General features: G+C 41.2%; 1 protein-coding gene across 2 annotated transcripts in view; it reads left to right on the top strand.

Moving 5' to 3' along the window:
* Window positions 1-1996: 1996 nt before the first annotated feature.
* Window positions 1997-25699, top strand: part of CPLANE2 (ciliogenesis and planar polarity effector complex subunit 2) — a 36769-nt gene continuing 13066 nt past the window's right edge. For both annotated transcript variants that reach the window (XM_085608598.1, XM_085608597.1), the window contains exon 1: window positions 1997-2145. In XM_085608598.1, coding sequence (XP_085464724.1) covers window positions 2129-2145 — 17 coding nt within the window. In that variant the 5' untranslated portion in view covers window positions 1997-2128. The remainder of the gene's footprint in view (window positions 2146-25699) is intronic.

Below are 25699 nucleotides of genomic sequence, written 5' to 3'. Positions count from 1 at the left end.
TTAGTATTAGATATTGCTTGCCAGTATTTTTCTATAGGCCAGGTAGACTTCCTACAATGAAAATAGCTTTTAGGGGCTCATCACTAGAAGGACATGCTAAGTAGTGACGGCTCCTCCGCTAAGGTGGAGGAGCATTGCCCCACTGCCGAAAAGGAAACATAAAATGATAATAACTTTTGTTATTATCATTTTATTTTCCCTAATGCAGTCTGGGGTGGGGCTGGCCAGAGCAGTGTAGGAGTGCTGTGCACTCCCTAAGTGCGTATAAACTGTTTGGCCAGCCCTCTTGGGCCGACCAAACAGTTCATGCACACTTTGCATGTTCCTATCAGGCTGCATTAAATAGCTTGGTTAGGAACATGCACAGGCTCCCTGCTGTAGTCTGAGCGTCGATCCACGGCGCTCAGACCAATCAAAAAGCTGCATTGCAGCGTTATGATTGGCTCAGGGGAGCCTATCTGCCGAGGTGCTTCCAGACGCCACCCGGGACAGGAAAAGGAAGAGAACAAGGACGGAGGACAGAGGAGAAGCGGCAGCCGGCCATTAAAGGTAAGTCCTTTTTATTATTATTATTATTTAATTCCTCTCCCTCCACCCGCCCCACCACTCCCGGCCAGTAGCGGCCGCTGCTGATAAGTTTAAATTTCTACATCCCTTACTTTTAAATACCATGCACACTGCCTTGTGGTCTACAAGGCCTACATAGGGGTGTCTTACTAATTTTTAAATGGAAGGTTTTACCAGTTAAAATGGGTTTACTTTCACAGGTCGCAGAGCATGTTTTGCAGTGTCACAGTAAGACTACAATGGTAGGCCTGAAGTCATGTTTCCACTGCCACTACGGTGGATGGCACAATAAGCGCTGCAGTCCACTAGTGGCATTTAAATTCCATGCCCTGGGTACATTTTGTATCAGACTAAGGACGTATAGGCAAGTTAAACATACAAATTAGAAGTATGCCAATTTAACCATGTTAAAGGGTGGAAGCACAGGCACTTTGCTACTAGTTATCAGGAGTAAAGTGCACAGAGTTCTAATTCAGTAATATAGGTTCTAGCAAATGTTGACAAATACAGGGTGACAACGCAGAAAAGGCAGATTTCCTACACCCGACCTATGCTGTACGATGACTAAGTGTCCTGCTCCCGAGGCCTGCAGATTTTTACAGTGCTGATACGTTTCTGAGAATTTCCATTTACTATAGGCATGAAGACTGCAACAACAGCTAATGTAGCTAGTCAGGAGGCCTAGTCAATTGTGAGAGGCTAAATACCTAAACTAACCAAACGGGCCTTATTTTTGGAGATCAGATTTATCTTATACGGAACCTAATAAAGGATTAAACAAACAACCAAGAATTTATGATGTTTTAGGAGTAGTCTGAGGGGCAAAGATCATTTTGAATTGCTCTAGATTCCTATTCAACGTCTATGTGTGTGCAATTACAAAACAAACCTATTTCTAACGCTCTTATGAGATTCCAAACTTTCCAATATTTTCAAGTACTACAAAATCAGCTCATGGTCCGATATTTCCCTTACTCCGCATTAACAGCAGGTTCGAAATTAGCGGTGCTCCAGTAAATCAATTTATGTAAGCATAGTTTTGCTCACTTTTTGTTGGCCTTTTTGTGCATTATTGGAACTAATATAGTTTTGAAATAGGACGTGCAGCTTTTTTGAGAGGTAAGTATAAATATTACTTCTTGGAGCTCACCCTCAATGAACCTTCGGTGCCTGTAACATACTCTTAGTGAGTAGCGACTTTGTAGCCAAAATTCATATAAAATGCAAAACTACAAGCCCCATAATGCAACTATCCATTCCCCTCAAATAAAGAGCACTGTCTGAAATCATCATACAATAACTGCTATGTTGTAACTGCGGGACGGCGCCGCACTGTGCCCGGGTACGAATACATTTCCAGAGGAGAAAACAGCTAGCTACAGTAGAAAACACCTGGTAGAAAATTAATAACTCCGTTACCGAGGTAACAATCCGAGGTGAGGATAGGTTCAGAGACTAAAAGGCGGGACTAGAACAGTACCAGCGTCAGTCTATCTTCCCTTTCAGTGGCTGTAGATTCAACGATCTTTGACGCGCACGCGCGACGAAATGTCGAAAAGGAATGCGGAAGCTGGATAAGTGAGTGAAATCTTTAACTTCTGAATGTATCTGTTTTTTTCAAACGTTGTTTGCATAGCGGGAGTGTCTTGTGGGAGGGGGGCAGGACCTGTAAATGATCCTGAGTCGTCTAGGTGTTGAGACAGGGACACACTGCCAAGTGCTGCCATCGTTGATTCTGCTTTGTTTAGCTGCATGATTCTACTATAGGTCTGGGGCTATTAAGGGATCACTGGCACCCGCTCTGTTCCCCTGAACCCCATCTGGTTAGCGGGTAGAATTGCCACTTGGCCAGTTTTGTACTTGCACCACCGGTATTTTCCCAGCTGGTTGAAATAACGCAAAATCTCCAAGCCAGTATTTTATAATCTCTGCACACTTCAAATAGCAAACATGAATAGAACACACTGTTTAATGTGTTCTAGAGCTGCGTTAACTATCCACGACTAATAATTGAAGTAAACACAGGCAGAACAGTAATGTTACAAATGAATACATATTTCATTTTGTTTAAAGCCCTATTTACCAGGCCTTTGCAGACTCTTAAAACAACAAATGACGGGTTTCAGGTATCTCCGTTTTGGAATTCTCGTTGTACACTTTATAGTCTTTAGATGGCCCATTATCATACATGCCAATAGTCTCAATTCTGGCGGGTAGACTCGATTGCTGTAGCAGTAAATTGCCATATTTTACCTTGAAATTACTACAGTAAAAATGAATGAGGAGAACCTTCCCCAGCGTTTTTGTTTAAAAAATTCAATTTTCAAGTTCTAAAATGTTGGTATGTGTTCAGTATGAAAAGTGAAAAAAAAGGTAGAAATTGCCATCCATACCTTGCCTCAACACTCCCTAACCTGCCAGAGGATACAAAAACATCTGTCTGTTGCTTTAGAAGTTGGCCAAGAGATATGTGCAGATGTGTCGGAATAATGCAAGCGAGGAAAATGGGCATCCTAGTGAAGGTTAGGTAATAAAATGCGGGAAAAACTTAGTGCAGGGGACCCCCAAACACCTGATTCTATGTGTCACTGCACCTGATACACTATTGATAACTAGGTCCACGGATAAGGAATTGTTTTACTTTCTGGAGATCAGCGTGTATGAGAGGTATGCAAGATATATCAGTCTGTGTCTGTAATTAATAAAGTTACCAGGTTACTTCATCACCAATGTCGCAATGTGACCCTTTTGGCGCTTCCTTTAACAGTCTAATGTATTCTGGTGGTAGTAACACTAGCTCTTGTCTGATCCATTTGAAATAATACACATTAAGACAATGTTTTGTTAAAAGCCAAGGAGTAGAGCATCCCTCCTTCGTGATGTGTACTGAGGAAACCAATCCAGAATTCAATGAAATGCCACATATGTCATTCCCTTGTACTTCGCCATTATACATAATGCTACTCCTGTCTCTGGAGCATCCCAGAAGGCAACACATGAGTCCTTATTCATGATTATATAATATCCAGATATGAGGGGGTGAGCATCTCCTGATGACCTTTAGTTCCTTTTTGAAGCTTAAAGCTCTGATCTTCTCAAGTTCCTTGCGTGAGTGAGTCATCCTGTCCAGCAATCTACCCTGAATTCTTGTCCTTGCAGTCCTGGTTTTACAGTCGGTTAAAAGGACTGCATATCTTAGCAAATGGCAAAAAAAAAAAAAAAAACCTGAACCGGATGAGCTACTCATGCAAGTAGCTGGGTGACTTGAGTGCTCTATAAATCTTGGTGTCTTCTGCATGCATGTGAAAGTGCATTTGGTGGCTAGGAGGTATTTGGCTGCTGGCATCGTGTCTGATAAACAGGATGTGTTTTTCTGTGAGTGCTGGTTTTGGATAGGAATGCAGCTAATCTTACATGGTTTGTTTCATGGGATAGGAAGGGTGAAAAATTGGTTCAGGACAAGGCTTCGTCTCCCAAGTACTCTTGGAGAATCTGATGTAAATTCTGTGATTGGTGTTGACAGTTGAGACTGAGCAGTCCAGATGTAAGGGCATGCCAGGTTGACATAGTTAGCTGGAGTAATTCTCTGGTGTTCATGAGTGTATTTGTAATGCCTCCTTTGGAATTGAACTCAGGTTAGCTGCTTCCTAGCAGGCAATTTGTCTTCTAAGTTCTAAGAACTTTGGCTATACAAGCCAAGTTTGAGATGAGCCTTAACTTGCTAGTATCCCTGAGTCAACCAAGGCTTTCTTCAGTGTGGGGTGTTTTAATATCCAGTTTCTAGCTGTTGAACAACCAACCACTCTCGGAAGTGCACTGACCAGTTGTGTTGTTAGTTGATCAACAATTTGCAAGAATTTTATTTATTTCTTTATTTCGGCCAATTTGGCCATAAAAGACACATGTATATAAAAAAACAGAGAATCATAATAGCATACATGCAGCAACATTTTAAAATAATAAGTTTAAAAATGTAGGAATAAATTTTCATCTCCTCAATTTAAAACACATTTCATTTTAGGAACAGATTTTTATAAGCATATACGGAGGTCCTACTCAGAGTATCTGACCAAGTTTCCTGCGAATAATATACACAGAGTAAAGGAACCTGCTTATGCTAAATACAATAAACTGGGTTGTATTGCTTTTTATAATCCTGTATGCTGTAGAACAGGATCTGGTTCCTAGGAGAGTACACATGGGTTTTAGCCATTTCTTTCGAGCCTTCAGGTAGGCACTACAACCAAACAACATGTGAACCTCATTCTCCGTACAGGAGTTTAAGCACATAGGACAACACCCTCTTTTGTAATTCAGGCCTCCCAGTCTTTTCTGTGACCAGCGTTCTGTATTATAGTTCAGCATAAGGATCCCATATCTAAACTTCAAGTAAAGGGACTTTGCAATAGGTGGCTCAATTTCATCCAAAAAGGATTCGAAACGGGGTTCGTCCTTAAAGGATAAAAAACCTTGAATTAGAGACCCAACTCTACTTTCATGTACGAGCCTGTCACTCATGTAGGACCAAAAGGCTCGTTTTACTATAGATTTGGAAAAGGCCGGTAAATTGTCAGGATTCTCCCACATTGAGTACAATCCCAGAAGCATGAACCATTTTTTAATATGCACAAGCCACTGAATAGAGTTAAAAGAATCAAGAATCAACAATTCGTGAAGGCCATTTCTGTATTCGAGCAGTTCTGGGGTAGACCATAACCTAACCCAAAACATTAATGGTCTTATAATGGCAAAGTAATCTGTTCTTTTAAAATTCAAATCGAGCTGGAGGGGTATTAAAGGTGTACTATTCGGGACCCTAACAATAGCTCTCATGAATTTATTATCCAAGCCCTGAAAGCTGTCTCTAGCCCAAGGTCCCCATATCTCTGCTCCATACAACACAGCAGATTGAATTTTAAATTTAAAAAGCTCTAAGACAGGGGTTACACTCTTGCTTGTGCTAGCGTTCAGTCTACGTATAATAGGTTTAACGTTGTGGGCATATGATACCTTACTTTTCTCAACTTGGGCCTTCCAACTTAGTTTTGAATCAAGTGCAACGCCCAAATAGGAAAAGTTTTCCACAGTTCCTAATTTCTGGCCATTCAAAGTCAAAAACCCTCTGTCCGGTTTGCTGGGGTTTAATGCCATACATTTCGTTTTATCAGCGTTTATTTCCAGACCCTTGGTCATGCAATAACAGCTAAAGGAGTTTAAGAGTGCCTGGAGTCCTTTCTTGGTCTGGGATATAAGAATGGTGTCGTCTGCAAAGAGCAACGCAGGCACCCTCTCTCCATTAAGCTGCGGGGAATCATTAGTACAACCATTCAAATAGTTGGGAGCATCATTAACAAACAAGGAAAACAAGGTAGGGGCCAAGACACACCCTTGGCGAACCCCACGTTCAATGGGGATGTTACGTGTCAGTTCACCATTTGGACCCCACCTGATGTTTGCATAATTTCCAGCATGCAGCTCAACTATTTGAGCCAAAAGACACCCTGGCAAGCCTACTTCACTTAAGGTCCTCCAGAGCAAGTTGCGAGGGACAAGGTCGAATGCGGCTCTCAGATCTACGAAAGCTACATACAAATGACCTTTCCTAATATGCACGTACTTCCAGATCAAACAACAGAATCTGAATATTTGATCTATGGTACTAGTCTTGCTCCTAAAGCCGGCTTTAAATTTAGAGATTATTTTTGAGTCCTCCAGCCAATCATTAATCCGAAACAGTAAGTGTTTGGCATAGAGTTTTTGCAGGGTGTCCATTAGACTAATTGGTCTATAGTTTGAAGGTACCGATCTGTTCCCCTTTTTAAAGATTAACACAACTTCCGCTGCACGCCAACTATCTGGAAAGCAACAGCTTGTAGACAGAACATTAAATAAACGATTTACATAAGGAGCCCATACTTCGATATCGTGTTTATAAAGATCCCCCGGTATTTTGTCAGGGCCTGGTGCTTTGCTATTTTTTAGTTCATTAATCGCCCTTATTGTTTCCTCCAGTGTGAAGTCAAGGGGTTCAATAGGAGGGGGGCGCCATAATATCTTGTTGTCATCACCATCATATTGTTTATAAAGGGATGTGAAATGGGTCACCCATGTCATTTCATCCAAAAACGTGTCTTTTACAGCTCTGCCTGCATGCCCCTCATTTGCCACCAACCTCCAAAACCCAACATTATCATTAGTTTTTGCAGCAACTAGCATTTCTGACCAAATCGACTCTTCCCATAGTATTTTTGATGTTTTTTGGGCACACTTATATGCCTCCCTTGCAAGTTTGACTCCTTCTTTTGATTTGCTTTTAATAGCAAGCAAGAGGTTTCTCTTGGCCAACCTGCATGAATGATCGTACCATAGTTTTCCGTGACTTCCCACTCTTATATTTTGTTGCTTTTTCCTTGGCATTTTTGACAAGCAAGTTTTTAGTTCACTGAAGAAAACATTGTGTAGTTCGATAAAGTGATCAAAGTGGACAGGTAGAAAAGATTGTCCAACTATAGGTCCAAACATTTCCCCAAAGAGAGAGTACACCGATGCTAGGGCCTTGCCATCAGACAAAATATAGGGCCATTTTACTGCACGTCTATTATTATTTATGTGTACATCCTCACACATTTTGCCATTGGTGGTCTCAGATGATAGAGTAGCTAGGTTGGTAGTAATATCACTAAACATTTGCACATCAATGTAAAGTTCTAAAGGGTAGTGATCACTTTCCTCCCTACTTGCCACTTTTAAATCAATCAAATAATGCCAAAGGTTAAGTGAAACAAGTATGAAATCTAGATTACTATTGGATTTCGCAAAAGTTGGTTGTTTTGTCAGGTCCGAAGGAAGGCGGCCGTTACATGCTCTTAGACCATGATCTGCCGTTAGCCTAAGCAATTGAACGGCCAAAGTGGAACACTTAACAAAGTTTGAGGTTTCAAGCTGGGGGATTTTGTACACCTGGTCCTCATCCTCAAAGACGTCATTAATACCAGAAACCGGTTCGAAATTACAGTTTAGGTCGCCTCCCAAAATTACCGGGGTATCTCCAACTACCTTTTTCAAAAAGAGATCCAGTGTTTCCAAAGTAGGTGAGACCTTGGAATGGGCAAGTGGTCTATTATAGACGTTGACAATGTAACATTCATTTCCATTTGGGGGTACAATTTTTAGGGCCAGAATATCGGGTGTCCCTGTCTCTATAATTTCAACCCTCATAACCAAGGTGATTTTAAGCCATATGATCAACCCCCCTGACGGTCTCCCCCTATCAGACTGAACTGCCTCAGTGCCATAGGTTTTGTATCCGACTCTATGAGGAACATCTATTGCCCATGTTTCTTGCAATTAACAAAGGTCACTAGTATCAACATAATCAGTCCATTCAGGATCCTTAAGATTTTTACCAACACCAGCAATGTTCCAAGACAAAATGAGAAAACGTGGGGTCAGTCTATTACTGGAACAGGTTTGATCATCAAAAGCCGGCATAAGTACCGGCTGATGATGAACATTACCTAACTGTATATCGGCAGTTTGATTCTCTGTCTCAATGACCACATCTCTTACTATAGTATTGGTTCCCCCATCTAGGCAACCCACATCCAGATCGTGACATACTTTATCGGCTGCTAGAGACCTTTCCTTGCTCTGGTGGTAATAAGACTTATTACCTAGTGTACAGTAGGTGTCATATAACTTGGGAATACAATCTGGCATAGTCCCAAGTCAATCGACAGCATCTAGACAACTGAACCTGTTAAAGGTGGGAATACCAGACCACATATTTCGATCTGCCTGTCTAGCCAAGTTGGGTACATAGCCGTGACACTGTTTGACAGTGTTCCAATTGGACCCATATTGTATGGGCCTAGGTGGGGGGTAAAAAAACGATAGAGGCCTGGCTTCAATGGGTGGTGTTTCTCCATATGATTTCCATTTGCAAATCTGTTCAACACTATGGGGTTCCTCAAAAGAAATGACTATGCAGTCACCCATAATTGATTTAGCCATGGGTCCTACCCACGGCACCCTACGAACCATGAGGATTTTACTTTTCATATGATTCGGAATGGGTTTATTCGAATTTAACCAATAGATCACTTTATTTTTTAGAGATTGAAAGTTCTCCTCATATTGGTTTTCTAATTCAGGTACCCCTGTAAGAACAATTACAAATGGGCTTGCGTCAGGTGGTAAATCTATATACCCTCCTTTAAAGTTGTTATAAGCATGGCCAGATTGATTGTTTGGCTTATTAGGAACATTGGCAAAAGATCTATCAGTCAAGGATTTATTGCTGACAGGTAGATTAGATGTGGATTTCTGTGGAACAGGGGTGTTGGGGATAGCAGAATGGGTAGTAGCAACATTTGGTAATTGAGGCGTTTTGCTTTGAACATGACCCTTCAGCAGAGATTTGTTAGAGGTATTTGCAGATGACAAGGTCGAGGGAATTATATTTGATGTAACTAATGTATTTGTTATCGATGTTTTATTTGTTCTTTTAACTATTTCCTCTTTTTGCTGCTGTATGCTATTTGGATTTTTATTCAGAGGTATCACAGGAGCAGTAGCTGGTGCTTGCATAGACACTATGGGTACATCAGTGCAATTGAGACTTAAGCTAGATAGTGTAATAACACTTTTTTCTACCTCAAGCAACTGATTCTCAATGCCAGTTAACCTCACTTCTAATGGCCTGAGTAGTTTCTTAAGCGTATCCCATACCTGTTTTAAAAACTCTTCCCTTCCCTCTTCCTGTCCTACCATGTTCAAAGAATTTCTCTGGCCCTCATTGACAGAGTGGTCAGTCATTATGACAGAGTTTTGCTCATCTGTACTAGCATTGACGCTTTGAACAATTAGAGGCGCTTGGTCAGACATATTATTAGCAATACTTACATTGAGTGTTTGCGGGGCCCCCCCTATAATATTTTGGCTAAAGGCTACCTTCGCCTTTTTTCTAGCATACGCAGATATATGTTTCCGTTTTCTCTTATGTTTTAATGATGTCTTAACAGGCACCTGGCTTTTAATCGGGTCTGTTTCCACCAATACCTTTTGCTTCTCACCATTTTTACTACCCACGATATTCCCTATCAGTGGGTCCGAAGATGGAAAGCTTTCAGATACAACACTGACAGAGGGGCCCGAGGGAACAAAGTCTTGATTAATAGAGGGAGTTGTTTCCTCAGCAATAGAGTGAACCTCGACCAAGGTGATAATTGGTGTGGGGCCAGTAGTGCGCTCATGCGTTTTTGAGGAGGCAATACTACCTAGAGAGGATTTTTTCCCTAATACTAGTTCGGTAGAGAGCCTCCTTGCAGACTCCAGCTCCAAGGATACTCTGTGCTGGAGTTTAGTAATCTCATTATCAATTGAAAGGGTAGTCCTTGTGATAAAATCATCCAGGGTCCCTGTAGCCTTTTTCACGGATTTGGTAGACTTACTCCTAGTTTCACGGACAGACATTATTTAAACTATAGGTTGTTTAAAATTAAAACACAAGCGCAACTAAACAACGCAAATAAAAAAAAATATAACCAAGAGGGATGGCCCGGTCCGGTCTTACTCGGTCTATAACGGCCTAAAACGGCCCTGTCTTTGCCCAGTCTTAGCCCCGGTCTTTGCCCCGCGCGCGTCCCGCGTGCGCGTTGCTATCACTGATTATCAGGGAGAAGAACAGGTGGAGGGGGCGGGAAGAGGACCAGCTGCGGCCGATCAGCGCCGCTGAGCACGCTGGTCCTCGCAGTCCCGCCTCTGTCCTTGGTGTCAGCTGTAATGTCCCTGAAGGCGCGTTGGTGCTCCAATGCACGAGTGAAAACCAAGGGCTGGATCCCCAACAAGGTCTCTTGCCTGCGAGCGGCTCCCGCGAAGCGGGGGCCGCGAGGCGTGGCGAAGTGGCCAGAAAACGGACAGGCAAACAGGAGCAGCACTCCCAGCAAGGTCAGTGAAGTTAATTTGATTATGGTTGATTCTGCCTCCGTTATGGTACTGATCTCTGCAAGCACTCCTCATTTGAAAACTGATCATCGGTCTTTGTTTAATGCATTCCTATGTTTTCAAAGTAGCGTTTTGGGTACTTAACTCAATAATCAAGTTAACCTCAATATTCTCAGACATCCCAAATTTTACCTTGGCAGCTTAGCGCCTTCTCTGTAGTTCATCTAGTTAATCTAGTTGTTAGAAATATAACTCTCTTTCCTTGTACCCATCAAATTAGCATGAAAATAAACAAAGAGATCAAATAGTGACTGGGACCCTCCAAGTCGTTTTGCGTTCAAATTGGTTTTGTACGCTGACAAAACGCCACTTTTCCTCACATTAGACCATAAAACTCCCAATGCTTTGAGCAATTTTAAGGCATGTATGACTGCCATGTTCCAATGGATGCGAGACAGCAGCCTCCGATGTAAAGCCAGCAAGACTGAAAACGTACTTTTCAGCGCCCCCCCACCACCACCAGGATGTTCCCCTTCCACCCTCTCCCGGCAACAGTAGCGTGTTATATGTGGGTGAAATTTGAATAACACTGTGTCTTTTGTGCCTCAGGTGGCAGGGATAATAGGTCTCTGTTTTGGCCTGTTAAAAAAAAAGAAAACAGTATTTTCTTCCCCTAATGTAGTAAAAAAAACTGTGATCCGGGCTCTCATCACTTCTAGATTGGACTATGCCAACTCCCTCTACTGGGGGCAGCCTGCCTACTTCTTGAGGAAATTGCAGCTAGTGCAGAGTGCTCAAATCTTGCAGGGTCTCCCCAGGAGAGCTCATATTTAGACAGCTCTAAAACATCTACACCGGTTATCATTGACAGACCGTGTCAGGTTCAAAGGCTTAGTCTGTATTTATAGAGCATTCAAGGCCTGTCTAGTGGATTAATTCCATATCAACATTTTTGGGTCACTTCTGTCCTCCAAGTCTTTGATGGTAGTCATCCTCGGTTCGGAAGAAAATATGGGACAGCAGCTTCTATTCCTATCTGGCTGCCAAGGAGTGATGCTCTTCCACTCACTACAACTCCTGGCCACTGAAATCATCTTGCTGTTTAAACAAAAATAAAGTCCTTAAGATGCAGCTCTTTGGGTTTGCCTAGTAGTGCTTTGATTCAATGGGTCTAGACCTTACGGTTAGCGTCGGGGCACTGATGGAGTATCTGTACCGCAGTACAAACCAGTTTATTATAATAATAATTATCGTGGATTTCCTGACTTCTGAAATTAATCAAAGGAAAAGGGTGGGTTAATGAATTGTTTAATAGCCTGTGCTTTTAGCTATTTATGGAGAATATTCACATTTTGATGGTTATATGACACATGCAACTAGGGAATCAACAAATTTGCACTGATTGTCGTGGTATGCATTGAGATTTTTTTTTTTATTTCTCTTTTTTCATTTTCTTTTAACTTTGTGAGTTTTAATGATTTTATCTTCTGCTGTTGTCTGTATTTTATTCTCCATCTGCTTTTATGGTTTGATATAAACTGAATAATGATGCAAGAAATCTCTTAAGGCATTACAGAAAATATAAGAAATGTAATGACTCAAATACAGAAAATACGAAATCGGCGGCAGAAATATTTATCATAGTAAGTAGCTATTCCCTAAGTTTAGGTGTCATAGTCATAAAGAGTTCTGACAGCGTTCTATGTAAGGAAAATCACAATAAAATCGGACAGTTTCAGGAGTAAAATGAGAAGTCCCCCCCCCCCGAACCATAAAACCAGTGATATTTATACACATTTAATGCATAAGAAATTCGCAAAACTGCTAATTCAGCATGGCATGATCATGATTAACTCAGATCGGGCAAATCAGAATAAACCGCATCACAAAAAATAATTTTAGCACTAACCCATCTGCGCGAGAACACCGCCAGAAACCCTGCTCTTTTTTCTTACGAAAGGTAATCTAATGCCTCTTCTGTAACACACCAGTGCAAATCTAATGGGTTTTAGGGATAAGCCTATCCTTTCTTATACCCCTTGTCTGCTCTGTTCCTTGATACTGCTTTTGGAACAGGATAGCCCGCATGCTTGCAGATTTTGCAACTTCGTGTGCACCCTCTCCACCTCTCAGGTGAACTGCATCTTTCAGAGTGACAATAATCCCAGTCAGCCTGAGCACATAATAGTTTCTCCCATTCAGCGCTAAGCAGTAGAACCACCACTGAACTTCACCTCAGACCAGTCTCAGCTCCGCTGCCTCTATTGTAATGCCCATTCTATTCCCAAGCATGCTTTTGAAATATGAGATCTCCTAACAAACCTGATATCTGCTTAATTTCAGAAACAGGGCTTCATCCCTTAGCACTTCCCAGTATTCCAATAGCATTCCCCCTCTCGAGTATAGACAGATTAGATAGAGAGGCTAAAACTGGTGGGGGATTTGCTAATTCCTTTTGCAATCCTACCAATATCACTCTATTGGACTCATTTCTTACCGACGGGGCTGAGCTCTGTATTTTCAAATTGGAGACACCTTCGGATGTGGGCTGGTATGGCGCTTTAGTTTATCGCCCTCCATGTCCCAAAAATATATCAGTGTGTTGCACTTAACGAATGTCTGGCACTGTACATTCTTGTATCTGACAATTTTATACTGATAGGGGATTGTAACTAGGCCTGGGCTAAATTTCCGTTCCGCTCGCGGAAATTGCGATAATTTGACATTTTCGCGTTCCGCGGAGAGCGCGAAAATGTCAAAATTTCCGCATTCCGCAGCTTGGCGATAATTTGTTTCTTGCTCGTGCTGTAAAATAATACATTCTCGCGCGCGCACGATCGCCTTACCTGAATCCCCGCGTTCGCCGACAAGTTTTCCCGATCCGGTCGCGTTCTCCACAAGATGTTGGATTGTTGGTAGCCATTTGCGCTGTCTCGCGACAGTTCGCGCCCGCAGTAGTGTCATTGGTCGCGCGATCACGTCTTTCTTCTCGCGATCATGCACCGCGAGAAGAGTGAAAACAAGATGGCCGCGCCCGCAAGCAACCGCATGGGTAAGTTGGCGAGCCGCGACCATGCAGAAAATACCGCGAACGGGCGGGAAAAAAACGTCCGCATCTTCGCGATATTTCCGCGTGTTTGCGGAGATTTGTAACATTTTCGCGATAATTTGGGAAAGTCACTTTCGCAAATTCCGCCCACCCCTAATTGTAACTACCATACAGAACTGAACTCAGATCCAGAAACTGCACTTCTGCTCTCTGACTTTGTGTCGCTAGGACTGTTTCAAAAAGTCTCAGGCCCCACACATATATCAGGTTATACTTTGAACCTTATTATCGACCTAATCATAATGCTCTTGACCAATAAACTGGTTTCAAATGATGTGATCCTGGGCAAGTATTTTAATTAGCCAATACGCCATTTTCTTCTTTATCACATATGAGAGAACCTTCAAATACGTGAGTTCAGCATGTCTGCTGTACAGAAAACTCTTGTTTGGTTTAATAGACTAAACTTTTGCTCCATATATAATACAAATCTAGCTACATATAGAATACACATGACCGCTGATTTGCCTCAGTTCATTAACCGCATTGTCATCAGTGCAGGGGCAGAAAGGTTTAAAAACTGTCACTTTCAATAAATGGGAAACATCCATTACAATGCAGAAATTACAACGCAATGCCTTTACAACGCAGCTAATACAACACAAATTCCATCACAACGCATGCTATTACAACACATGCCATTGCAACGCATATCCTTCACTGACCAGTACTTTCCTGAGATAAGCACCCGGCGGTGTTCGATAGTAATTTACGTTGTAATGGTACATGCAATGTAATAGCTTGCGTTGTAATAGCATGTGTTGTAATGGAAGTTACGTTGTGAAAACTGCCTTGTAAAAGTATGTGTTATAGTTTGCGTTGTAACGTCATAAATCCTTAATAAATACTTCACTAAAGCATGAGGTAGCAGCGCACTCATTTGCAATAAGCAGATTTTACATTGCAGCCCACAGAATTTCCCACCGACATGTGGTTTCAAAATTATATTGTGTACAATGTCTGGAAATCCAGTTTGGGCAAAAATGTCATCTCACATCACCAAGTAATGTGTTGTGATTTGTTTTGCTCCTATCTAAATCTTTGTTTGCATCACACTTCTGAATTACAAACAAAAGTTATTTTAAAATCCCTGATATATTTTGAAATATCTGTACTATTCATTTACAAGCTGTTTAAATATTGTTAGAAAAAAACCCTTACATTTTACAGCCTTTTTTTTTTCAAGATATTATCAACTGCTCTGTAACTTTTAGTCTTTTCAAAGTTTATGTTCAATATGTAGGAAATTATATCATTTCGCAAAATCATCCAATTCAAAATGTGTTTTTCTTCTCAGGTTGAGTTCTATTATCTTTACTTGAACTCAGTCAATCCCAATGGGGTTTTTCTTCCACCTTTTCAAGTTCAGACTCAGATTCACCCCGAAACCTCTGTTGGCACTCTTTAAACCAGAAATAATCCTTCGGATTCCGGTGTCGTCTTGTCATATTGCAGCTTGATATACCCATTCAGGTGAAGATTATTTCTGATTAGGAACTCGTTTTCTGTTTGATCTTTTTGTAGCTGGTGACTCACTCCCACTAGTCTCTGTGTCTGACTGTCTCGCTTGCTCTTTTTCTGGTGGGCAGTGTTTCTGTTTGCAAGTTCTTTTTCTTGAGATATCTTCAATTTGTTCCTTTTCAGTTACTGTTTAGAAACACATTATTTTATTTGCCTCAGATCTCTGATTTGAGCTCAATTCTGAACTTTGACTTTTCACAAGAAACATTATTATTCCAAAAGGGGTCTTTCTGATTTTGATTCTCAGTTGTAAGTTGTTGTCCTTACTCTGATCAGAGACGACTACTTCCTGTTGCCACTGATCCATTGACCTTTTGCTCTGCAACAGCTCTTCACTCTGCTCACTCTGAAATTGGACTTCTGAAGTTTCAGGTTCTTCATCCGAAAACTTGCTCATCAGAAACCTCACTTTCTCTTTTTGTTTTTGAGATTTGTCTCTGTTTTCACCTATGCTGTGTCTTCACCAGTTTAATTTTGTCTGTATAGATTGTCACACTCCAATTTTCAGACAGGCATTAAACTCTAATTAAGGCAACCAATTCTGCCACTTGTGCTGATGTCACATTTGTCTAGGGAGATGCATCTACTATCTCTGTAATAGAGCACACTGCATAGGACGCTTTGAATGCTCCATGTTCGTCCCCTAAGCAGGAACCATTCACAGTGTCGAGTTCGCCATTTGCAAAGCAAAATCTGTAATGTCTGGTCTTGGTTGTGCGTATAACTATGTCACTTTCAGGCAGTCTGTTGTAAATGAAGATACAGAGACCTTCAGTTCATGTAGGTTACTTCTTTAATGTTAGCTTGGTTCCAGTACAGAAGATCAGGATGGTAGCAGAGGTAAGATAGTAGAAAGACAGCCCCACTAGGAGCAAGCTCCTTTCAGCTCAGCCTGAGTACACCAACTGACAATCTGCCCAAGAGAGGCACCCAGGCATTCCATGATGTCATGCAACATTCCATCAGAGCAGTACAGTGAATAAAAGCTTACAAGTAATTTACCACACATCCTCTCTCCTTAGGGAACAAAAGAAGTAAAGTAAGATACCCAATAAACCTTTGGCAAGAAGGTGCAGCAATAAGATGCACCTATCCTCAGGTGTAATGCATGAGGTATCACGAAAATGACTGGCATGAACAGAAATGTGTTAAAGATCACAAACAACATTACTACACGCCCCATCCCCCTCCCTTAGGGAAAACAATGCATGGCACAGATGAAAAACACAATGCAACAAGAAGGGCGAACACCCACCCAACCTCCCCAAAAGCGGGTACACCCAGGGAAAACACCCTGTTAACCAGGTGGATGTAAATACAGACCCTTGGGAGAAAACAACATCCCCAATAAAAGATACAACAAGGATTAGAATCCCTCTAGTTAGCCCAAAGAGAGTAACCACAACCGGAAAGACACTAGAGAGAAAACATGTTGGAAAGACACAAAAAATTCCCCTGATTAGGCTGGAAGGCATGCTGACGCTTAAGATCCACTAGGAGTAACAAAGAGATCTAAACACAAAACTGCACATTCAAAGTCCTCCAAACATGAAACCCTTGGCCACGAGTTCCATGGAGGGGGACTTCGACTGGAACACAGTGTCAACTAGAAAAGAAGACCCATTGAAAGCGCTGGAAATTAATCAAGCACGCCAAAAAACACAGGGTACTAACCCTTGAAAATAGAACAACCTCCCCTAAATAGGGTACACCATAGGGTACACACCCCCAAGAAAACTACAAACTAAAATAGAGGCATTGCCTACCCCCACAACCTCCCCAAAGAAATGGATACACTCAATGTACAAAGACAACAACTTAAAGGCATTGACTACCTACAACCGCAACCTGAACCACATCCCCTAACTAGTTTACACCTAGAAGGGTACACAGGGTACTAACCCCGGAACACCGAAGACTAGATTAGAGGCAAAGATTACCCCCACAACCTGCCCACAGAGACAGGAACACTAAAAATCTAGGTAGGGTACACCACAGGGTGCTCGCTTTGTAAACAAATACAGGGCAAAGACTACCCACAAATGACAGAACCTCCCCAAACAAGGGTACACCCCAGTACACCAAAAGTGTACACAACATGAAAGACAGACAACTTCCCCTTAGTAGAGCAGAAGGTACATAGAATAAGGTTAAGCAACAACAACAGACCTCCCCATGACAGGGTAAAGCAAAAGATAACCATCAGCCTAAGAAACTTTAAGCTCCACTCACAACAGTGTTAAGACATGAATTGATGCATTGAGTTCCCCATGCCTCTCACAAGCCAATACAAGCAGTGCTACATGAGAGAAGGCAAGAAGAAATGCTAGGCACCGGTGATCGGTCTATCACCCGAGAACTCCATACAAGACCTCCCACAGCTGCCAACCTACAATGTAGAATACCCGAGTCCCTTCAGTGCACATTCGCTGAATTCCGCCGATGCGATTAAGTGCCACAACGTTCAAAGCTCAATGCTAGGTCACACGCTTGATTGTAAGCCAAAAGTTCCATTACCTCTTCGTGAATTGCGCAATGTCCTCCCCTTTCTGTGCCGCACTGCCCGTTGACCACGTGCGAGTCATAATGTAAAGTCGACCGGGTTGTCCTCGAAACTTTACACCAAACACCAAAGCGTAACCATGTCCGTTGTCCAAATGTCGCAGTCTATGGCGATTCCGAATAAAGTATTTCAAACCGCTCAAGCAAAAAAAACGTGGTTGGCAATGAGAACTTCACCATAGAATACTACGAGACCCTGTATGTGCTGTTACCAAGCACAAGATGGCGGCACGCTGCATCATGTTGAGCCGAGTGGCTCACAGCGCGCTACTGCAGACAGGCGTCACAAAGCAGTGAAGGAACGAAGAGAGAAAGACGTCACCATGAGCGATGAGGATCCGCGCGACGCTGGAGAAACGGTGAGGAGCGCGAGCACCAACTTAGAATTTAAACGATGCGCTGCCGATGCGATCCACTTTTTAAAAAAATGAATCCTGGAAAATAAAGTTCAGATTTCACCAGAAGATGCACAGTGTCCCACAAGGAGCCGCTACTCGCACAACGAGTGACTTTGCCAATTCCTCCTTGGTTGCTGAAAGCCGTTTGACTGTCCCAAATAAAGCGCTGCCCCAAATTACACACACAAAGAGTGCTAGTCGTTGTTGTTCGGCTCCGCAATGTTCAAAATACAAGTTTCACTCCAGACACTGGGACACTCTCACTGTTGAGACGCAGAGAGGCTTGTTGCTAGAGACTAGGAAGTCAACCAGGTGACAGCAGACAGATGGGTGACAGTAGACTAAACGCCCAGGCTGCAGGCTGTCCAGATGGAACAGGACACTGGTGGGGCTGGCCAGGGCGTTACCTCCGACTTTCAATTGACGTTTTGAAAGTCATAAAAGTCCTTAAAGTCTTTGGTTACTAGTTCTTAGGTTCCTTGAATGACTCTCTCCTCTTGTTGCACACGTAGGTTCAAAATCGTCGCCAAAATTGTTGTAAATGAGATACAGAGACCTTCAGTTCATGTAGGTTACTTCTTTAATGTTAGCTTGGTTCCAGTACAGAAGATCAGGATGGTAGCAGAGGTAAGATCGTAGAAAGACAGCCCCACCAGGAGCAAGCTCTTTTCAGCTCAGCCTGAGTACACCAACTGACAATCTGCACAAGAGAGGCACCCAGGCATTCCATGATGTCATGCAACATTCCATCAGAGCAGTACAGTGAAGAAAAGCTTACAAGTAATTTACCACACAGTCATGATGCCATTTCACTTTCCTTGTCTTCATTAGTTTTGTCTGGAAACAGGAGCAGTGTTGCTTGGCTCATGATGTTATATTTCTGAATTGATATGTTCTCTGTTGCAAGTCTAGTCTGCTTTTTAATGAGTCAGCCTACTATTTGTCATATGCTGAGTCCTTGTTAAAAGGATCTCAACTGAATTGAGGATGTAAACAATTAAAATTATGACCCGTCACAATCCTTTCACTTTGTTCAATTGCCAGCTGCAACCGATTTCAGACAAATGGATCAATAAGGCAATCTTATCCAATTTAAAGTCTTCTTTAGTCTTGCATGCTATCAGCAAATCATCTATATACTGTACTAGAATTGGGTTAAATGGCAATTTTAGACTCTAAATCTTTCTTCAGTATTTGGGAGACAATTGATGTGGTCTTCTGCTCAAACGAAAACTTTATTTATTATTTGAAACACAAAGGGATACCAAGTCTCTTTGTGAAGAGGAATCGAGAAGAACGCTTGGCATAAGTCAATGACTGTATACCATTCTACTACTGAGGGAATCTGGAAAAGAATCACTGCAGGGTTTGGTACCACTGGACAGCATTGAACAACAATTGCATTAATTTTCGTGAGGTCTAGAAAAATTCTCCATTTCCTATTTGGCGTCTTTTGTCACATGATTGGAGAGTTCCAGGACTACCAAACAACTCTCAAAGGATTCCTCGTTCAATCATATTTTCAATCACTGGCTGAATTTCTTCCTCTGCCTCCCTCAATCAAATTGTATTACTTCACTCTTGGGGAAAATTGTATCTGGTTCTATCTTTATTTTAAATGGTTTTCTGCTTAGATGATGGACTGGCAACTAACGAGAGGAAGACAACATTTATGGCCATCCACCCCCATAGATGCCTCACAGGATCAATAATATTGGAAGGGTAGGAGTTGGAGAAAGTATCAGAATTTGATTACCTTGGCATTTTCCTCTAGTTCAAATACCTGAGGCACCCAGGTTACCAAAAGCACTCTCCTGCTTAAGCACAGGGCGGCAGCCACATTAAAATTAGCACATTAGACCTTGTTTCACCGAATCGCCCCATCCTTGAGGGTTGGAGGTCTAAAGCTGTAGGTGCCTCAACATATGTAGCAGAACTCTGGGGATATGGTTATCTAAAAGCCCTTGAGTTGGCAGAGAATACATTTTATAAGAGTAGCCCTTAAATTGCCTCAAAGCATGCAGTCTATTGTTCCACTAGTGCACCTGAAACCTATTCTGGCTTCAGATTTGGTCTACACCTGAGCTGGCAAAATATAGGGTGGGATTAAGAGATTTCCTAGATATATCACAGAGATGTGTTCTCCTACCCTGGTTGAAGTACATAAAACAATCCTTATATCTTTGAATCTACACGAGTATTGTTCGTCCCCTGAAACCATTCTATCGACCGCAAATAGGAAACTGTAGGCCATCTATTGAGTCTGTGGAGGTTAAATAATCCAATCAGGTAGGCTTGGGTCAACTTTCTTTTTTTTTTTTTTCTTTTTTTTCTTCTTCTTTCTTCATAGGATTCAAGCCTACCTCTTAGTTTGAAAACTCTGAGTGATATTGATCCTCCGTTCACAAAAGCTCTTCATATAAGCTTCAGGGTAGGTGCATTGCTGTTTGCTACCTTCACCGCTAAATTGAATAGTCAACAAGGTGGCAGTAAAATATGCGCTGTTTGTAGAAGTGCTCAAGAGGCTAATGACCATCTTCTCTTTATTTTTTATTTTTTTGCCAGAGGTATTATAAGCAGCGTATGCTCTGCACTGTTCCTCTGTGTCACCTTTTAGGTGTTGCCCAATACAGGCTAGCAATAGGATTATATAGAGCATACACATCTCCGGTCATGTTCTTCTCCGTTGCTAAATGTTTGGAGAGCATATGGCCAATTCGCCAAAAAAGTGGCTCTCTTACCCTTTTCTTCCTCTGATCAATGTAAATCTCCTTCCATTTGCACTACAATTTTATTGATGTTTAGAACTTGTGTTTTTAATTATTTTGTAAGCTGGAGCACATGCCCTTTATTCAGCTAGGATGCCCTGTGAGATGGGGAAGAGCATTTAACCCAAGCTTTTCCTGTATTGAGATGATTGTTGTTCCACAATTGATAAATTCCTGTGCTTTGTGTCAAATTCATTAGGCACACGCCTAGTAGTGAATATCACAGGGGTTTCTACCTTTTTAAAGCTTAGTATTCTGGTCTGAAGATTTTTCTAACATTCTTACTATAGCATGACATGTATAAACTGTACTTTTGGCATGACATACCACAATAGTTTTTTGTCTATGGTCAAGTGTTTGTACATTTGTTCTGTGTCCCCAGGCCAAGTGTGGATATGCATAGTATCTGTATATTTTCCAGCTTTTATTGTACTGTGTTTTCTTTTATATTTTTTTAAATTGTACTACTTTTATGGCTTTTGGCCAAAATAAAGTAAAGAAAGAAAATAACCGGTTTTACTCCCTTGATCAATCCAATTTTATTACCTGTGTAATACCATACCTCTTATTTGACAGTATGTCTGAAATCCAGACGCAGTTCTGCTCTTGTCAACGCTGGGTATAACTCAACTCATGAGTCTCTCGAGTTAACTTTAAAAACAGATTCTTCATCTTTGGTTTCTGCTGGAACATCATCCATTGTGCAATTTATCACACAGTTTATTATACAAAGATAGTCCCTTCCAATGAGTTTCACTGGACTTGAATCACATAATATGAACTGGTGCTTATTCTTTAATTGACCAATTTTAACTGTAACATCAGCTTAACCAGTTTTATAATCTCTTTATTGCTAATCCCTACAACTTGGACTGCTGTTCCAGAGAGGAGTAGGTTTGGGACTTCCACAGAACGGACTATAGAACAGGTAGCTTCCAATATCAATTAGAAACAAAACTGGGTGGCCATTTACTTGTCTGTCAATATATGAGCCGCTATGATCTACTCTTGTTATGAATCAACCTGTCCCCGGTTCAGATTTTGTCTACATTCCTGCTTCCAATGGCTGATTCTTCCACAACAGTGATTCACTGTATTCTTGTTAAACATCTCAACATTTGCATTCATCCTATAATTCTTACACCTTGCATTCCTTGAGTCATTCTGTTCACTTCATTCTGTGCAAAATTCATATTTAAACCCATTTGACTCTGGTTCTCTCTCTCAATGTGCTTTGTCTCAGCAGTCAGCAGCTTTCCCTCTTTTCTATGTTTCTTCGAATCACTCCAGTTTTGTCAAATTGTAATATATGCCCTTAAAGTAATCAAACCCATCTCTTTTTAATTCCATCATATGTCAAATCCTCCATATTTTACATTTTTCATTTTGTGCTGATATCCACTTCCAATTCATCAGCTAACTCCTCCAATTTGTCATGCACTTCATTAGCACATCTAGCAGCTTCTTTTAGTAAGTATTTCATTTCCTCAGCATTGTATTTCAAAAGCCTGTTCAAATCTACCTTACCCTGTAACATTTCACCAAATTCAATCTTTAAAATGACAACTCTAATGGCTTTAGGTGATAATTCAATTGACATGGAATTGATTTAGGCCTGCATTTATATTTTCACCTCTCCAGTGCTGCTAGGAATCACTGGTGATGTTGTAACTTCCATAGGTGCACTCAGTACAACTACAGTAGGAATTTGTTCCATAGCAGCATCTCTACTGGTTCCCCCCCCCCTCCCCCATCAGCCCTGACAGCAGCCTGAGCTGTCCCTACGGCTCTGTCTATGTATGGTGGTGGTCTGGAATTCAAACGTCTCATTCTGATTCTCATCCGTCTCCTCTGGTTGTTAATTATGTTTTGCTTCAGTTTTCCTTATTCTGAAACGTTAGCAGGGAATTTCTTCACATTGTATCATATCCGCTCTCCAACTCATCTCCCTTCGATCTAACTTATTTTCAAGCCATTATCTAAATTATCTCTGCTTCTTTAGAGACATTCTTTCTGTTTCTGTAGCCATTCAGTACCATTTATTAAGTGCCTCATACTGCATAGGCCTGTGCATCAGTTTCATGTCATACATGATTTGTACTAAGAAATAAAAACATTGAAGCTACCCGCCAATGGAAACTGTAAAGCCTCATCATGGCTGTGTATTTATTCCAGTCCGAAACCCAGATGCACGTACAATAACTAAGGCTCCCGGTTTTCTGGTTAAACTGATTTTTGCATATAAATACAGATGGCAAAATATTTTTCCTTTGTCTGTATTTATAAATAGAAACTGAAAAATGCCAGTAAATATGTTTGTAGCTACAATAACATCACGTTTGCCTCTCTGGATTGGTCAGCCAGGTTTCAGCTTCTTCGGACGCTATCTTTTTGTTAAGATTCCCCTTTGAAATGGATCCCAAAAAAAAGGAAACACTTTTGCTGGAAATGTCCTTTTCTGACAGTTTTCTCTTCCAAAATGCAGCCTGTGGACGGAGAAAAAAAGAAGGAAATAAAGAGCAAAACGTGTAAAAATAAATTAAGCAAGAGACACAGTGGTCCCAAAGTGGCCAGATTGGTTTTATTCACACCTAAACATATTAGCACCACTTTACAGAGTTTGCCAGCAAAGCTCTACTTTAGTTTTCTCGTCTCTTTTAACAGCATTGTTTTTCACGAGTGGGGAAGTGCACCATTCCTGGAAGTACAGTAGGTCGTTGCCATAACACCAGGCCTTCTTATGTTGAAGTATCCTGAATGGGAGCTATGCTGGCAAGGTGGGAGGGTAGATATGGGGGAAGGGGGGATGCACACCTAAAAGCAACAGAGGGAGAAGAAATGCACACAGCTTATCACTTCACGGGTACTTAAGAGAGGCATGCTTTTGACTTTCTTCAGTCCCTGTATATAAAAGATAGGCATGCACTGTAGTTAGATGTGTTGGTCTGTCCCAGTATTTACACAAATAACATTATAAGTACCACTACTTTGTTTAATTTGTTTTATAGCACTACTCATCCCAATGCAGGTGGTCAGAGCACTTTACATCGCGCGTACACATTATACATTGACAATAAATCATGTGTATAAATCACTGTGTAGGATGTATTACATAAGACAGTCAGGGTTACAAGGTGTAGGAGCCACATGTCCTTCATAGCTCACTATGCTATGTTAGAAGGATTATAATTTATGAACTGCAAGTAACAAAAGGATCTCTTTGTTAAAAGTAGTAACCCATTTACATAAATCTATCTAAACCTATAACAACCAAGTGCCCATTGTCTATTTAAATAAATGTGAAAAAAATACTAGCTGCAGCTTCTTTGTTTGCTCGCGACAAACAAAATGTGTGGGTAAATACAGATAAAATGACCAAAAAATACATCTGTATAAATATAGGCAAATGTTAAAAATAATTGCCATAAAACCGGGAGCCCTAATAATTGCCAACTTCTTTCACTATTTCATATGCTTGTGGTCCTTCAGCTAGTAATTGTTTACCCTCTCTATACCTATGCACAGATTTGGATTTTGTAAATTAACTTCCCATTTTCAAAATGTTGTCAATAGATTCTTCCACGCTCAAAAAATCTCCTCAAATCTCAACAACCGAGTTAGCGATCCACAACCAGTAGCAGTGCAGCTCTGTTGAAGGTCAACCTATCACAGTGCAGCTTATTAACCCACTATTTGAAACACTGCTTTGCAGTCATGTTTCCCCAATCCCAGCGCGGCTCGTGGCCCGACAATCAATCCCAGCATGATTTATTCGTGAACAGGAAACCATTACAAAACCTCTTTTATACTCCAAAACTAAATAAACCCCATGTCTGTTTAACTTTGGAAAGCGCAGTCAAAATAAAGCCTTAAAGTTGATAGTTCTCCAACCAACACGATGAGAACAACTCCCTTACAAATAGACATCGCGCCCTGCTTCCTGTGCACACAAGAGCAGGTTACACCAACCCAAATGAATACGAACAACGTAGAAGAAGACCTTGTTAGCTTAGAATCCCTTTCAATGTGTAAACGGCGCCTCGCTCTATACATCACTATGACAGACCAATAATCCAAATAGCTCGATCTTGGATTTCAACTGATCTGATAACCTCTTCAAAGCAATAATCTGAACACTTAATAAACATTAATCAGTGGTCCAAAATACAATACACACGTATAATACATCAGTACAACAATAATTAATCCACCAATCAAACCCTTGAGTATCATCACAAACCTAAACCACTCCAAACAAAACAGAAATACATTATCACAATCTTGTCTGAAACGATGCAGACTTTCTCAATTCAGTTTTTCTCGTTGATCTTATTTACACTCCACTCTCAATCAGAAACGTACAGCCAATCCAACTTGTCACTGCAGGAGAATCCGATATTGGGTAATTTGGAAAACATTTCTACTTTGGGTTTTTGGAAGCATGCTCAAAATTCACAGGAGAGTTTTTATGGGGAGAGGGGCTCCTTAAAGAGTAAGTGCTCTAATGTTAACCGTCCTCTGCAACCAAACCTTTGTGGGCGCTGAACCCCAATAATCAAGTGCACCCCAATATTCTCAGATGCCTCAAATTTTACCTTACCACTCAACACCTTCACTCCAGTTGATTTATCAGCTAGAGATACCACCCTCTTTCCTTGTTCCTATCAAATTAGCAGGGTAATAAACAATACGATCAAACCTGGTGCGACTCACGTGAGTTCTAGATCAGAAGTAAATGTAAAGATTTATTGCAGAAAATCTCATAAGGCATTACAGAAAATATAATGAGAAATGTCATTAAGACTTAGATACAGAAAATGCAAAATCTG

The sequence above is a fragment of the Triturus cristatus genome, chromosome 1_2, assembly GCF_964204655.1.
Source record: "Triturus cristatus chromosome 1_2, aTriCri1.1, whole genome shotgun sequence".
Classification (NCBI taxonomy): domain Eukaryota; kingdom Metazoa; phylum Chordata; class Amphibia; order Caudata; family Salamandridae; genus Triturus; species Triturus cristatus.
Note: the sequence above shows the minus strand (reverse complement) of the source record. Positions and strands in the feature narration are given on the sequence as shown.